This window comes from Saccostrea cucullata, unplaced genomic scaffold, assembly GCF_032062105.1.
Source record: "Saccostrea cucullata isolate Sc308-1 unplaced genomic scaffold, CSIRO_AGI_Scuc_v1 ctg656, whole genome shotgun sequence".
In the NCBI taxonomy this organism is placed as follows: Eukaryota; Metazoa; Mollusca; class Bivalvia; order Ostreida; family Ostreidae; genus Saccostrea; species Saccostrea cuccullata.
The window spans coordinates 15,307-31,267 of record NW_026925270.1 but is presented as its reverse complement, the minus strand read 5'-3'; the positions used below and the strand labels follow the sequence as shown (position 1 = coordinate 31,267).

Below are 15,961 nucleotides of genomic sequence, written 5' to 3'. Positions count from 1 at the left end.
CAAGATAATTAGGAATTATTTTTAATATGTATTCTCTGTTAAAAGATAAAATCTGGTTTCCCAACTTTGAGTTGAGTCTTTCTGTACCTTCAGTTGCTGCCACCTGTCCTGTAGCTCCTCAATCTTCCTCTGAATTTCCTCAGTCGCGAAGTGTCCATCATCCATCATTTTGTTGCCATGGCTACATACATTGCTGATACGAGGCTCGTGTCCAGCAATTTCGGCCTGAAGAGCCTGATGCTTCTTCATCAGATTTTGGACACCAATAAGATCACGGCCTGTGATATTAAAATATATTTTTAACTTTCATACTCAAACGAGTTGATCTCTGTAAACACAAAAAATTTATGCACTTTGGAAAATTATACAATGGTCATTTAATAAAATATCTTAGTTCATATAAAGTACATGTACACGTCGCTATGCAAATATTTCTTTAAGTCTAGAAAAATCTGGCAGAGAATTGTTGGATCCTCACCTCTGTTTGTGGAGGAAGCTATGGGTTCCTTCTCCCTGATCCAGTCCTCCTCGTCTTCAGCATCTCGTAAGAACTGCTGGAGCTTCAGGGCATCAGCCAGCTTCTGTTTACGGGCCTCCATAGGCTCCTACAATAGGCATACATGTACAATCATAAAAATTGTGTATAACTAACATCATATAATACAGACCATTTACAAAATTCATTTTAGGTCAATTTTCCTCCATCATCAACATAAAATCGCTTCAAATTACAATGATCTGATGATAAAGCATTTCCTAATTGATGCCATATAGAAGCTAGATTACACACCTGAAGAGCATCGTATCTCTGGACAACTTGTTCCTGTTTGGCTTTGATGTTATCTGCATCAAAATGGCCCGAATTGACAAACTGGTCAGCCTGAATGACAATGCTCTCGATGCGATCCTGAAAAATACAAATGTCATTAATATTATTTTTGTTTCTTTTTTCCCATTAATAAACCTTCTCAACTCAAGTTTTTCTCAGGTAAAACTGCTAGTAAATGACTGTTGATATCATGCCTGTGACAGTTTTAGTGAAACCCACAAATAATGGTGTTGAAATGGACATCAATGTAGGACATAAAGCAAAATAGGGGAAAACAAATCAAAGGGTTCAAAATAATTGTGTATTAGTATACACATAAAAATAATTCTCATCTCACAATAAAAATATTTGAAAACTTTTGATGTCAAATGTGTAAATTTTCAAGTAATATTTTAATGATAAAAAAAAAACTTGGTTTAAAAAAAGGAAGAAACTTAGCAAGTCCCTGACGTCATTTAAATTTGGGGAAAAAAACCTTATAACCATGCATGATACGTCTTCCAATGACTAATGTTGATTTCTAACTTTTATTTAATTCTGCAAACAAAAAGATTTTTGAGACACCATGCAGTTTGTTATTTGATTGCAAATCCATCGATGGATTATTTTTTCACCATGAATGGAGGCTATTCTATTTGAGGAAGAACTTACTACAGTGCAAGGGCCATTACTCTGCAAGAAAAGGTGATCAATCTGAACTCATTAACTAAGTACTAAGTAATAAAGGTAAGGGAGTGACAAACACAACTTTTTTTTTATGACTAAATGTATTCACTATATGAACCTTGACTTTTCATTATTCACAAGTTTTCATTGTTTGTGTTCACCTAAGTTTCCAATAACTTTATATCCCTTTCTTTAGTGTATCTTCAGATGGGGTAAATAAATGTTACATTTCACAGGTACAATTTGTTTAATTATACCGATAATCAAGTCAGGTACCGGTAGTTTAATTTAACACAGGCAATGATTGCCTTTATAAACATTTAAAATGTAAATTAACAGAAGTGAAAAGCAGTTTCATCACAGGGGCAAAAAATAAATGATAGATTTAGCAGACAGTACAGAATACAATGATTTACAGCATTTTATGTTACACGTGTCCGATACACAGAACAAACGATTCTCACCTGATGAGCGGCCACATCTGCCTCCAGTAGGGCGTGTTTCTTCTGGAGATTCTGAACACTGGTCAGATCCTGTAGAAATATAGAGTGAATAATCAGTTACACTGGGAAGAAACTATTCTGTTAAAGATTTGTAGATATATGTATATGCATAATTAGAATACAGGAAGCAATACAAAATGTAATGTTAAATTACACATTATTAGATCTGATATTTACAAGTGAAGTAGAGTACATACAAGAATTCACAGTTAAATTACTTTTTTTTTTACTATAAAATAAAATATTGTACTTATATAAAATTCTTTTGTTACTGCTATAAAAAATTAAGTGTAAAGCTATTGAAAGCTAAGTCTGAATACAAAGAGTTGTCAATGTGTTCTATCATTTCTTCTTCAGGTGTGCAGTGATGGGTACACATCAGGAAAGCAGGAAAAAAACATGAAGAGTAAAGCTACAAAATATCCAGCTGTTAAACTTTTCAACTCTATCAGTTTTTCTGCAGAAAAGCATAAAATGAGCATCTATTGATCTCCTAACCAGGCTCTGCTTCCTATCAGTGCACTAAGCTGGATTTTCTTTACACATGTATAGCTTATTCTACAGAAAAGCTCTTTGAAAAGTCTATTGGAAATGCTTTGTAAGAATGATTTTTATGTCTTTTCATCTCTTGATGATTCTGCAAGGTGGTGATAGTGAATTTTGCAGGTTAAAATACAATGTTGGTGATGTAACTGTTGTGAAAATCAGATGAAAAGGATGATGAAGATTGTTGGTTACATAATATCTTTATTATAATGAAGTGATTCTAAATATATGTATCTCTAATAATTCTGATTATAATATCAAGCACTACAAAACTGACAGGAATGTCATGGATTACAGAAAACATACAACTACAGGTACAAAGACAGGCCACACATAATATGGGAAATCTACTTTCCATTTTGGGAAGATTACAAATATTAGAAACATTTCAGGCTATTTTTAATTTAACGCTTAATTTTAATATCCAAAATAATTTTTTTACTTTCAAAATATTTTAATATCTTAAACATTTTAGGTGTGAATTTCCCATACAGCCCCCTAGCAATTGAACAAACACTGCAAAGTAAACAGTGCTGGGTAACTTACATGTCGATGTAGTGGCTAAGCCGAGCACAAAAAACCACATTGTGAGATAACCAAAATTAAGAAAATGTAAATTAGACGCTTTTTTAACAATTAATTTTTTTAACTTTGCCATGACATGCAAAAATTAGATAAATTTATCTTTAAGACCTTTTCAAACAAAATGGGTAATTCATGCTGTAAGGAAATGAAATAAGTTTAATCAAGTTAACATGCAATATAAATCTGCCACTCTACAATTTGAAACAAAGAAAGCAAAATGTTTAGGCTATCTAAATTTAATTCCTTGGTTCTCAGGCCAATTTTCTCCAAAACAGATGCCTTTTATTTTTTATTTTATTGGCAATAAAGTAGATGAGGGAGGTATTTTTTTAATTTTAATTTCCGAATTTTCTTTAACATGAATTTAATTTTTTTAATCACAGATATACTTTCCATTTCTGGTCAAAATTTCTGCTCTATCCATTGCTTAACAGCGTGTAAACATCGTAGGTAATGTCCTCGAATGTATTTTCAAACTAAGTAGCCAAAATCTCATTGAAAATGACTACCGGAAGTGATATTTGAATACTAAACTACGAAACAAATGAGGTCGGAATTTTTTTTCCCAATCCGGTCTCCGCAACACCAACTTTTTATTTTATCAAAAATACAAAAAAATCGGCAATGCGGTTACCTCAAAACGGATGCGGGCGGGCCTGAGAACCAAGATTTCAATTTTATTTGGCCTTATCAAACTGATATCATTCAAAACTTGAATTCACTTTAATACTGCATATTGTAGAATGGCTTTTACAAAGTTATTTACATTAAAACTCAAAATTAATTCTATTCTATCCATTCAGTGCCCCCTTTCCTGCGTCCTCACCTTCCCATAATCCTCTGACATAAACTGTCCCTCGATCTCCCCCAGCCACACTTCAATGTCCTCAATGTTACGGTTAAATTGCTGTTGCTGGCTAGCCTCCTTCAACTTGTTTCCTACACAACGGTAAAACTTATATTTCAAATACTGCACATTCAATCTTTTCCTCATTTTTCTTCCTTTTCCATTTTTTACTATTGAGAATGATGTATTTATAGAACTGTGATTAATGATGAAAAACAGCTTACCTTTTCTATCAGTCTGTGTCAATAAAGTGTTCCACAGTTTGACAATCTCTTCAACTCTTTCTCTGTTATTTGAAATGAAAAAAAAAAGTCAGATCTTAGCTTTGGCTTTACCAGGTCAGTATATCAATGATAACTGTTCAGATTTTCTATTATTTTTTTTTATTATTTCATTTTGTTTCTGATTACACTACAGTAGTAATCTACTGACCTGATGGTCTCTGAGGCGTAATGTTTCTCCTCTATCAGCTGTTCTCCTGTCTGCTGAATGGTCTCTATACGATTCCTGTTGGCCTCCAACTCTGCCTCAAAGTTCTGGTGCTTCTGCACTTTAGTCTGCAGATTGGTGGGGTCCTGAGGGAAAAAAGATCAATCATTAACAAGTCAATGCAAGACAAATTCCCTATTAAAATACCAGTACAAGATAATTTTTTGAAGTTCACACCCTTCACTGCAAAAATGTGCATTTTTAATTTATATGACATATTTATGAATATCTACACACCAGATAGCTTTCATCAGAAGCTGTCTTGAGTTTCTCATTAATCCAGCTCTTTGTTTCATCACAGTCCCGCTCAAAGGTCTGGAATTTGTAGGACTCCTCCAGAAGCTGTCTGCGATTGGCCGAGGTCTCGTACAGAGCGTTACGTCTCTCTAACAGCTGGTCTCTCTTGGCTGCGACGTCATCATAAGCATAATGTTCACTCTCAATCAGTTTTGTGGCAAAGTCATCCAACATCTTGATCTTTTCCTCCTGCGCTGCCAGGGACTTCTCAAAGTCCTCGTGTTTCTTGATCAGAGCTTCTACCCCATCCAAGGAATCTCCAAGGTCTGTATTGGCTAAGAAGGCCTGTAAAGAAGAAGATATTTTTGACATCTCTTTATTACAAATCAGTGATAACTCACACAAAAAAAGATGTAAATTCAGCTTTGGGTCATAATTTAATCACACACGTCTTCACAGACAATTTGGTGCTATTAGAAATCAACATTTGAGACTCCTGACCTCTTGTTTGGTCATCCAGGCGTCGGCATGCTCCATGTCTCTATAGAAGAGCTGGAGATCCATACACTGCTCATACAGAATCTTCCTCTCCTCCCACAACTCCAGGAGGCTCGACTTTTCCTTCGAAAGCGTCACCAACTGTAAAATCAAAACACCATCTTATCTTCAATTCTTTCATTTCTTGATCTTTTTTAAACAAAAGTTCATAAATGCATTCACTTTTACATCTAGAAACAATAGACATCTTTTGATTAAAAATCACAATTGAAAATCATCAGTTATGTGTGCTGGAATAACTTATATAAAAGAAAGTTGCCACCAAGGAAAGTTGGTTCAAACGAGTACTTGCCTTTTCTCTGACTTCATCTGCAGCATAGTGGTCAGCATTGACCAGTCTTTGTCCAGCCTGGTCTGTAGACTTAAAGCTATCTTCTCTGGCATCAATCTCTCCCTGTAAAAAGAAATTAACACCAAATGACAACAAGAGGCCCACGGGCCTTATAGGTCACCTGAGTATCATGTAACAACTTTCCAGTGATTGTATTTGGTTCGTGTTTTAATCAAAAAGCCATGAAATTCACAAATTTTGAAGGAGGCACCATTGCTTATCAAAGGGCAGATTTCAAAGCATTAATCTAATTTTAATTCCCCTGACCCAGCGGCCCTGAAATTATCTATTTTGAAAGAGACTTCTTTCTTCATTATAAGGCCAGCATTTTTTTAATGTTTAGGTTTAGTTATGAACATGAGAATTTTTGATAAATCAATAATAAACATTTGTGCATTCTTTTTTTATGCCATTCTAATAGGCTCCTTACAACTGGACACGTAATACTTACAAATAGGAAAGTAGAACATTTAATTGCTTATTTCATCATCTGCCAGTTTGGGCCAGTTATATAAATTTTGTGATGTTGGTTAAAATATTTTTTAAAAAATCAATTCTTTAAAAGTCTTTCAATTTATCTTCATTTTTTACATATGTGTTAGGTGAATGTGTAGACAACTTTCTAAAATTTACTTGATGCCTAAAATTATAATTCCTATCATAAAACAGACAGGGAGTATTGGGAAGTATGGTGAACATTTTTTCAATTAAGTGTAAAATAATTTTTCTGGCTGATACAATTGATACTACTTGCCTGTATATATTTGTATATTCTTGCCGCCTTTTAATAGCTGAATTTTTTTTTTGTGTATTTCTTCAGGTTATTGTTTATTTCACCTCAAATGGACTTAACTTCTCCCATAGTTTTATTCATTACATCTGATGCATAATCAACCTTTTTTTGAAGAATGATGCTTAGACTGTAAGCTATAACAGAGACCTAAACTGTAACAATGTCGCTGGCAATATGCAATAGCTACCATGGGCAGTTTAGAAACATGGGGGAGGAAAATAGTTTACAGATACTTTTGAAACGAATACATAATTATCTCACCAGCATGTCATTGTGCAGCAAAGTCTTCAACATTTTATTTGTCCTTTGAACGGGTGAAACGTTTTGAATGGCACTTGTTTCGATGAATTTTACACTAAACCAAGCTCAGATCGCGCTTTTTCTACCCGCCGTTTCATGTTAAACCGGAAGTGCGAGTTCATAAATTTGAAATCTCTCCCGACTCAAATTTGACATCGGAAAGAAAAAAAATTGTTTTATTTTTTTCCCTTTCAAAACCTTGAGCAAAGGGTTTGTAAAACTGAAAATAAAATAAATCCTGGCCTTAAATATGTAATTAGGTCATTAGTATATTAACCAAAAGCAAAGGATAAGATGTTCAAAGAATTCATGCATTTCACTATTAGAGCCCCACCCTAAAACAAGAACCCCTGACCCTGGGGCCATAAAATTCACAATTTTGGTAGAGGCACTCTTGCTCATTATAACTATGTACTTAGTTAGTTTATTTAATACCCAGGAGCAGAGAAGAAGATTTTCAAAGAATTCATGTATTTTCACTATATAATCAATAGAGCCCCACCCTTACACCAGAACCCCTGACCCTTGGGCCATAAAATTCACAATTTTGGTAGAGGCACTCTTGCTCATCACAACTATGTACTTAGTTGGTTTATTTAATACCCAGGAGCAGAGAAGAAGATTTTCAAAGAAATAATGCATTTTCACTACCTACTTGAGCCCCGCCCTAGCACTTGAACCCCTGACCCCAGGGCCATGAATTTCACAATTTTGGTAGAGGACTCATTGCTGATTACAATCATGCAAACAGTTTGACTGCTTGATGTCCAGGAGTAAAGAAGAAGATTTTTAAAGATTGCATTAATTTTAGTGGTTTTGGCCCCACCCCTCAGGCCCCAGGGGGGCAGGGATCATGAAATTCACAATTTTTGTTCCCCTTCACCCATAGATGCTTTGTGCCAAATTTGGTTGAAATTGGTTCAGTGGTTGCAGAAAGAAGCTTGTTCAAATGTTAACGCACGGCGCACGACGGACGACGACGGACGAAAACGGATAGCAATAGGTCACCTGAGTTTACTCAGGTGACCTAAAAATCTTTCAACATACACACTGAAAGCATTTGTACTGACAAAAATATAATCTGAAGTCTCTTTTAATTCTATTTTTGAATTACATGTACACTAACTTATTATTCAATCCTTTTACTTGAACACTGCAGCATGATAAATACTGCAGCTCTTGTATTACATACAGTTGAATTTTGTTTCATTTGAATACTTTTTGTAATAGTGCAATATACATGCAAGTAGTAGGAAATGAAATTAATTGTCCACCTTGTGTTCATTGTGCCTCTCCACCAGAGCTTCAGCCCCCGCCACGTCCTTGGCGAGGTCGTCAGCGGAGATGATGTTCTTCATGTCATGGACCCAGGACACCAGGTCACGGAAATCCGCCAGGAATCGGTGGAGGTAGTACGAGTCGTCCAGACGCGCCTTCCTCTCTGCTCCCTTGTTCTTAAGCTTCTCCCAGTTGTCTACGATTTCTGTCTGCTTGGCGCTGATTTGTGGGGCCTGCTCCTTATGGATGTCTTCTAATCTCTCGGCTTCTTTGCTTAAAGCATGCACCTATCAAGTAAGATATACCCTTCAAAACAGTCCCAGGACATTCATGTAAATGATCTTGTTAATTTGAAGATATTTCAGAAGTTTTAAAGGCATCATCTTCTAGTTATCAAGTAAAGTTTGCACCAAGAAACAATTCCTACTACTAAGTTTTTAAGTTAAGTTTCATAACAATTGAATGGAACAGAAACCTTTTCCTCGAGAGCAGCCAGATCTCTCTCTACTCCATCATGCTTTCTCTGCAGAGCCTGGACACTTGCCAAGTCCCGGCCATAATCATCAGTGGACAAGATAGCGTCCTTCTCCATAATCCAAGCAATGGTCTCATCAGCATCCCTAGTATCAGAATTGTAATTTTATCAATATTTATATCCTCCAAAAATAAACTGTCCCCCCCTCCCCACTTTATAAATATATATTTGTACATCTTCAAGGAATATTAATTCCAATTATGAAGAAAATGGCCTACCTGTTAAATCTCTGGATTTCATGAGCTCCAAACAATCTCTCTTGTCTCAACAGAGACAAATTCTTCAATCTCTCCCAAGCTTCATTCACATCCTACAAAGACAAGGTAGAGCCATGTCATTCTTTTTTTTAATGAAATAGCTTTGATTTCAAAGATTTATGCAATGTTTTGACATGAAGTGTATTTCAGCATATATTTCAGAGAAAAAAAATTTAATATCAGACTGAATTTTTAACTTACACTCTGTCTTTGTCTAATGGTAGCCTCCTCTGGGTGTTCATCTTCTATCAGTTGTTCTGCCAATGTGTTCACTTCTGTCACACGATCCTCATGATTTTGTAAATCCTGCATACACAACACCATATCTTATTTCTGTTCTATCTATTCATTCCTGATCATCACATACCGGAAATTGTACTTTACATGATTAAATTGTTATCTAAAGCTAAGAAAATTGACAAACCTTCTGGAATTCATCAAACTTTTTCTGCAAAACCTCCACGTGTTCCAAATCCTGACCAAACTCCTCTGAGGTCACGAAAGCCTCTTTATCGTTGATCCAGAACATGACCTCATCACACTCCCTCATGAACTGGACCAGCCTGAGGGCCTGCTTCAGCTTCAGCCCCTTCTCCCTCAGCTTAGACAGCAGCAGCTCCCACAGTCTGTGGAGCTCATCCAGGCGTTCTCTGATGGTGACCGAGGCAAAGTGTTCCTGGTTGATCATCTCTGTCCCAGTGTTGTCCAGCACCACTATAGCATTAGCATGAGCGGCCACTTCTGCCTCAAAGGCTTGGTGCTTCTGAATCTTGGCCTATTGAAAAGAAAAAAAAGATTAATGATTATTAGGCCAGGTAAAATTAATCTTTAGATTCTCATCCTAATTTGCAAAAAAATTGGGGCGGGTGGGCGGATTTTAAATTTATATATAGGCCTAAGTAAACAAAAAAATGGATCTTTTCATATTCTTTTGAATATTTAAAGAAAATTTTTGCTTTAAAAGTTAAATATTTATTGTTAATTAACAAATCATCAAGTACACATTATACGGCACACCCTGAACAAAATGAGGTGGGGATACCAATAAATTATGTATGCGTGACTTCTTTTTTTGCAAAATCTATATAAATGTTCTAATAATTATTCTACTGAAAAATCTAAGCCTTCTCTTAAGTCTGTCTACGATGTTGTAGATTTTTTTTTTTTATTTCAAAGCTAAGTCACACAGCTGGAGATCGTTATATATATAACTTGACCAGGTGTCATTTTCCTCGTCTATTTTTACTTAACAATCTCTCTACATACTTGCTACTGCCAGTGATGGTATCTATAAGTGTTTATGCTATTTTTTCTTCTCTGTCTTCTCTATACTGACAAATTATCTTTTCCTTACACATTTAAACTGCTTTTATTGCCGATTTTTCTCCATTCTTCACATGGCGTTTTTGCTATAAATAGCGACACGTATAGATACTAACTCTAAAATTCTTACTGAATAAAAATACATGAAAATACCCAAAAATCAAAATAAAAAACATCGGGGCGGGACATTTTGAGAGGGGCGGGCGGGGATGAGAATCTAAAGATTAATTTTATATGGCCTTAACATCATTTGATAAAAAGATAACAAATTCCAAAACGCAGAGTAAGATGGTACTGAAAAACAAGAAAAGATTTAATAAAAGCAGAATATTTATAGTTCTAACATTACATTTACAGGTTTATCTCTCCATAAAGTATACCTTTAAATTAGTGGGATCTTAGTATAATACCTGTAAATTGGTGGGATCTTTGTATTATACCTGTAAATTAGTGGGGTCTTTTTATTATACCTGTAAATTAGTGGGGTCTTTGTATAATACCTGTAAATTAGTGGGATCTTTGTAACTCTCATCAGAAGCGGTCTGCAGCTTCTCATAAATCCAGCTCTCCAGCTCATCGGCATCTCGCTTGAAGTACTGGTACCTCCTGGAGTCCTCGAGCTTGCGGCGCCTCTCCTGACAGGTCTGTTTGAAGTTGGAGTAGCGGTCGAGGACCTCCTCTCGCCGCGTCTGGATGTCCTCGGCGGTCTCGAGGATCTTAATCTCTCGAGGCTGGACCTCTGTCATCTTGTCCTCCTCTTACTGAAAATCAATAACGATTACTGTTAGAGCAACAATAGGTAAATTTATATAAGAAAATCTACAACTGTAAGTATTGAAAGTAGGCACATTTATTTATGTTAGATTAGTGTAACAGATGAATATGTAAAAACCTGCAAGTCAAGTAGGCAAAGAGAACTACTAACTTAGCCACATTTACACTATCTTATAAACTTAATTCTTGGTCAGTTAAAAGTTGCCATCATGCAAATAATAGTTTGAGTGATTAAAACTGAAATCATCATTGCTAATAATTAATCTTAACGATTTGAAGAAGGAAAATGAAAAATGTTGAAATGTTTTTCTTTTTTATAAACCATATTCTAGTCAAAAAAAATTGTATCATAGCAACTGTGCAGAAATCCTGATCCTTATGGAAATCAACATAAAATGATAATGAATGATCAACAAATACTTAGGAACATGCCTCATAAATCTAGTCATAAATTTATCACCTCAAAAACAATATCCAATGTCTAAAACAAAACCTAGCAATCAAAAGCTGAACCGTAACTATTGATCAGGCTTAGAGAACTACTGTAATTAGAAAATATATTCTTCCAACCAATTGATCACAGAGATTCTGAGAAAAATTGGCAAACTACCAGTCTACTAGCATATCGTGTCACAGTCTCTTCTCCTGAATTCAGTCTATAATTAGTAAAATACTGAAACGGTATACCTGGTAACATGCATCTACTTTGATAGTCCAATAACTAAACTTTGCATCTTAAAAGATTATAGAATCTAGAATACGATAGCAATTTGTTAAGAGAGCCAACTCATTTACAGATTTATTACTCTTTTAAATTCTACATGAAACATTTTTGTCACCTGTTATGGCTGTACCTTGACTTTTTTTTCCCTAAACATAGCTGTCAGTGTTTATATTGTCATTCTATGAATTCAAAAACACTTGAATCAATCTCAATAATGTCATGCTACAGTCTTATAATTAAGTAAATTTTTTAAAACTATGTTGACCTCACTAAAGTAAACTAGATTTGAATACATCTAAAGAGCTGAACAGACCAAAAGACCATAATTATATATCAATTACAAACTTGTATTCATGCATCTTTTCCTTGGAAAACTTTTAAAGAATGACCTCTACAAAACTTTTCCTAACTAACAGACTCCAATAGAAATAAAAATTTCACAGAGGAAAAACAACATAAAACTGGATCATTAAAACTTACCACTGACCCTCTGCACTGCATGTAACAGGTAAAGAATCAGACAGTAGATACCAAAATAGATTAAGTAGGAGACTAACAGCAAGCACAACCATAATAGAAAGAGCTCAGGATGGTCCTCAAAGAATGGGCATCTCAGCATCAGGCTAGCTTAATTATCACAGAGACAACTGGTATCCACTTACATCATCAAATCATTTAATATCAAAAAAGTACAACACTGCTGTCCTGTAATATCATTTACTAGATTCAAGAAAAGTTTGAAAGCTAAACTGGACAAAAGTAACATTCCATCTTCAATTCAGATTTATGTAGTCCTTAAAAGATATGGCATTGTCATGGTATAATCCACAATTGTTAGGTGTATGACAGAAATTCCTAGATGCTGTTGATGTTTTAATCATCAATCATTATATGAGATCCAGTTTTGAATGAGAGACAAACAGATTCTTAGGAAACTGGGCACCATAATGATTTTTCCCATCCTGAACAAAACAGAGAGTTTAAAAAAAAGAAGAAAGGGAAAACAGAGTTCAGTGTCCGTCAGACATAGGGGGATGTCAGTATAAAATGAGAGTGTATCTACAATCAGCCTTGTTTCAGCTGATTTCTTGGGTGATAACTCCACTGAAAATCAGGAAAGATCAATAGAAAATGTGTTGCAGTAAAGTGTATGTTTGCAAAATCCATTATCCTGAGGCTGCACCCTTCACTCCGAGGTGAAATTTTCTCCTTATGTCTATTTATATATTACATGCACATTAAGAATAATGTGTACAAGTGAAATCTGTGTAAGCTAGGCTGGCTTAGACCATCACTTCAAGGTTGCTCTGCTATAAATATTTAATCAATTCTCCTGGCAAAGTAACTAATCATGGCCTATTCATTTTCATTCAATGAAAGCAGTGCACAGAAAATTTGTCATTGGATACATAAACAGTAATTAACTTAAATGATGTCATTAAAATAGTTCTAATATGTTCAGCCATTATGAATACCTCACAAGGAGACAGAATATTTCGCAAAATAACCATCATTTTTTTTTTTTTTGCAAGGCCATATTTGGTATGATAATTACAAATTTAAGTTAAACAATAAAAAGGTTATTCTATTATTGAAATGAAGTTTACACAGAAGAAAGATGAGAATTCTATTACATTAAATGATTATAAATGATTAACATGATAAATCTATGGAATGTAGTCAATGTACATTCTCTATAATTAACTCAGCCTGTTGTTTTTTAACTGATTACAAGATAACCCCCTGTGGAGCCCCTTTACACCAGCAGCTGAATCTGCTGTCAATAAACCAAGGGCTGTGTGGCAGAATGCCTACAAATGATTCACCAGGATGTAGTCATAGCAACCACTTATTCCAGACACTGAGTATTGATCTGATCTGAATGCTAATCACTCCCAGGCAAAACAGAACTCTAAAACAACTGACTGCAGTCGCATAATGAAATAATAAAAAAAAAACTAAGAATTGAACAAAACAGTGAACTAAGCCTTATGAATGATGGAGATGTGATTACAGTAATTAGCACAGCTAGTTTATGAAAAATTCTTTGCCTGATTTTGATCTCCTTATTTATGCTCTAATTGACACAGCTTCATGACTTCACATTATGTATATCAAAACCTTAATTGTCCAAATAACATTTTTGATCTCAACCTGTTTCTCAGGTTCTTCACAGTCTGATGAATCACCAATTGATAGTTAACTTTACACGATATTCATCAGTGTTAAACACATGTTAAATCTTATCTATATCTGCTTGTTTTATATTTACAATTTGTTGTTAAACGTTGGACATTATCACTGTCTGGAATGATCATTATATTCAAAACCAAATTTTCAAAAGTAATTTTTGAAGGTGTTTTAGAAGACTATATCATGTACTAATTATCAAAAGAATTACAATCAACGAAATGATGCACCAATATTGATTATCATTATTATAATATTAGGCCATATAAAGTTAATCTTTAGATTCTCATCCCCGCCCGCCCCGCTCAAAATGTCCCGCCCCGATGTTTTTTATTTTGATTTTTGGGTATTTTCATGTATTTTTATTCAGTAAGAATTTGGTTCAAAGTTTAAGAGTTATCTCCCGTCTGTATTAAAAGTCGCGTGTCGCTATTTATAGCAAAAACGCCATGTGAAGAATGGAGAAAAATCGGCAATAAAAGCAGTTTAAATGTGTAAGGAAAAGATAATTTGTCAGTATAGAGAAGGCAGAGAAGAAAAAATAGCATAAACACATGTAGATACCATCAATGGCAGGAGCAAGTATGTAGAGAGATTGTAACTAAGTAAAAATAGACGAGGAAAATGACACCTAGTCAAGTTATATATAACGATCTCCAGCTGTGTGACTTTGCTTTGAAATAAAAAAAAAATCTACAACATCGTAGACAGACTTAAGAGAAGGCCTAGATTTTTCAGTAGAATGATTATTAGAACATTTATATAGATTTTGCAAAATAAGAAGTCACGCATACACAATTTATTGGTATCCCTACCTCATTTTGTTCAGGGTGTGCCGTAAAATGTGTACTTGATAATTTGTTAATTAACAATAAATATTTAATTTTTAAAGCAAATATTTTCTTTAAATATTTAAAAGAATATGAAAAGAATTAAATCTATTCATATCTGCATTAAAAAATGAAAAAAAAAATGTGTACGGGGCGTCCATTGTTTTGTTGATACTTAGGCCTATATATAAATTAACAATTATAAAAAATAAAAAATAAAATCCGCCCACCCGCCCCAATTTTTTATCAAATTAGGATGAGAATCTAAAGATTAATTTTACCTGGCCTTATGTCAAAAGTTTAAAAAGAATCTGTTGTTACCCATACCAACTTCTTGTTGCTTTAAAGATGCAACAAGTACAAAGTAAATTCTGTCTAATATTACTTCACAAATTCTAAATACCAGAAAACAGAGTAAACAAATTACCCCATCTGGGCCTCATTTCTAAAATTTTTTAAATACCTGCCTATCCAGCAATATTTTTACCTGACCAATGTCCCAAGAACAACCGAAGAACAATAAAGCAATTAAACGCTGGTTATTAATTCAAGAGAAAGAGATTTTAGCAATCTATTGCATACAGATATGAAAGAAAATGCTGAGTAAAAGATATGACTGGCTTAGGTTCATCTGTTCATTATCATAACACCGCGCCCTACAGGCTAGTCATCACTCCTTCAATATTTTAATTTGGAAATGTTTGCATCCACAGAAAAAGTCGCACAGAAAACTATCTATCATTGTTAATCTTTAAGAAAAGGTTTCATTGCCAAGGAAATACTTTAATGGAAATAAATCTTAATACTTACAAAATTCTCAGAAGCCGCAGAAATATCGCCGTCCCAAGTGAAGCGAAATTCGATATTTTGTTGAAACAGCACTTCCGGTCTCAAGCGGTTTGCAGCTTTAGAAAGTGTTTAAATGCTTCATTTATGACCAATTAGTTTTCGTTAGAAAATTTCTAATTTATTTTACAATTTCAAAAGCAACAATTTACATAAATTTCGTCTTTATTTACAAACTTATTCCTTAAAAAATACAATTTATTCATTCGGGGGAGGTGAAAAGCACGGCGGAGTATTTGAGAAACCAAAGCAGAAGAAAATCTTTTCCCGAATTGTTGAGCACGCGTTATCAGTATATTTGAACTTAAAGTAATAACATGCAAATGTTGCAAAAAAGAAACTATTCAAATACAGTAAAAATAATAACACTGAAATATTTAATTATCAATATTTTTACGGTATCTCGGAGGCAGATAAACACATATCGTACGAGTTGACCATAAGTAACAATCAACTTTCACTTTCATTATATCCATTTCCTACAGGCAAGTTTTTATGGCAGTTTATGAAGAGTATATCA

At 34.4% G+C, this 15,961-nt stretch overlaps 1 protein-coding gene across 12 annotated transcripts in view; it reads right to left on the bottom strand.

Moving 5' to 3' along the window:
• The window catches only part of LOC134268482 (spectrin alpha chain-like), a 32,145-nt gene extending 16,581 nt beyond the window's left edge, over positions 1–15,564 (bottom strand). For 4 of the 12 annotated variants that reach the window (XM_062750739.1, XM_062750741.1, XM_062750745.1 and 1 more), the window contains exons 1-18: positions 15,406–15,564; positions 10,578–10,838; positions 9,179–9,529; positions 8,956–9,060; positions 8,716–8,807; positions 8,438–8,582; positions 7,959–8,249; positions 5,553–5,654; positions 5,204–5,341; positions 4,703–5,047; positions 4,409–4,551; positions 4,201–4,262; positions 3,956–4,068; positions 3,091–3,105; positions 1,960–2,028; positions 791–907; positions 479–605; positions 88–278 (exon numbers count right to left, since the gene is read on the bottom strand). In XM_062750739.1, coding sequence (XP_062606723.1) covers positions 88–278; positions 479–605; positions 791–907; positions 1,960–2,028; positions 3,091–3,105; positions 3,956–4,068; positions 4,201–4,262; positions 4,409–4,551; positions 4,703–5,047; positions 5,204–5,341; positions 5,553–5,654; positions 7,959–8,249; positions 8,438–8,582; positions 8,716–8,807; positions 8,956–9,060; positions 9,179–9,529; positions 10,578–10,823 — 2,652 coding nt within the window. In that variant the 5' untranslated portion in view covers positions 10,824–10,838; positions 15,406–15,564. The remainder of the gene's footprint in view (positions 1–87; positions 279–478; positions 606–790; positions 908–1,959; positions 2,029–3,090; positions 3,106–3,955; positions 4,069–4,200; positions 4,263–4,408; positions 4,552–4,702; positions 5,048–5,203; positions 5,342–5,552; positions 5,655–7,958; positions 8,250–8,437; positions 8,583–8,715; positions 8,808–8,955; positions 9,061–9,178; positions 9,530–10,577; positions 10,839–15,405) is intronic. The other 8 variants (XM_062750746.1, XM_062750751.1, XM_062750749.1 and 5 more) reach the window with 3 other exon arrangements.
• Between the last annotated feature and the right edge of the window lie 397 nt (positions 15,565–15,961).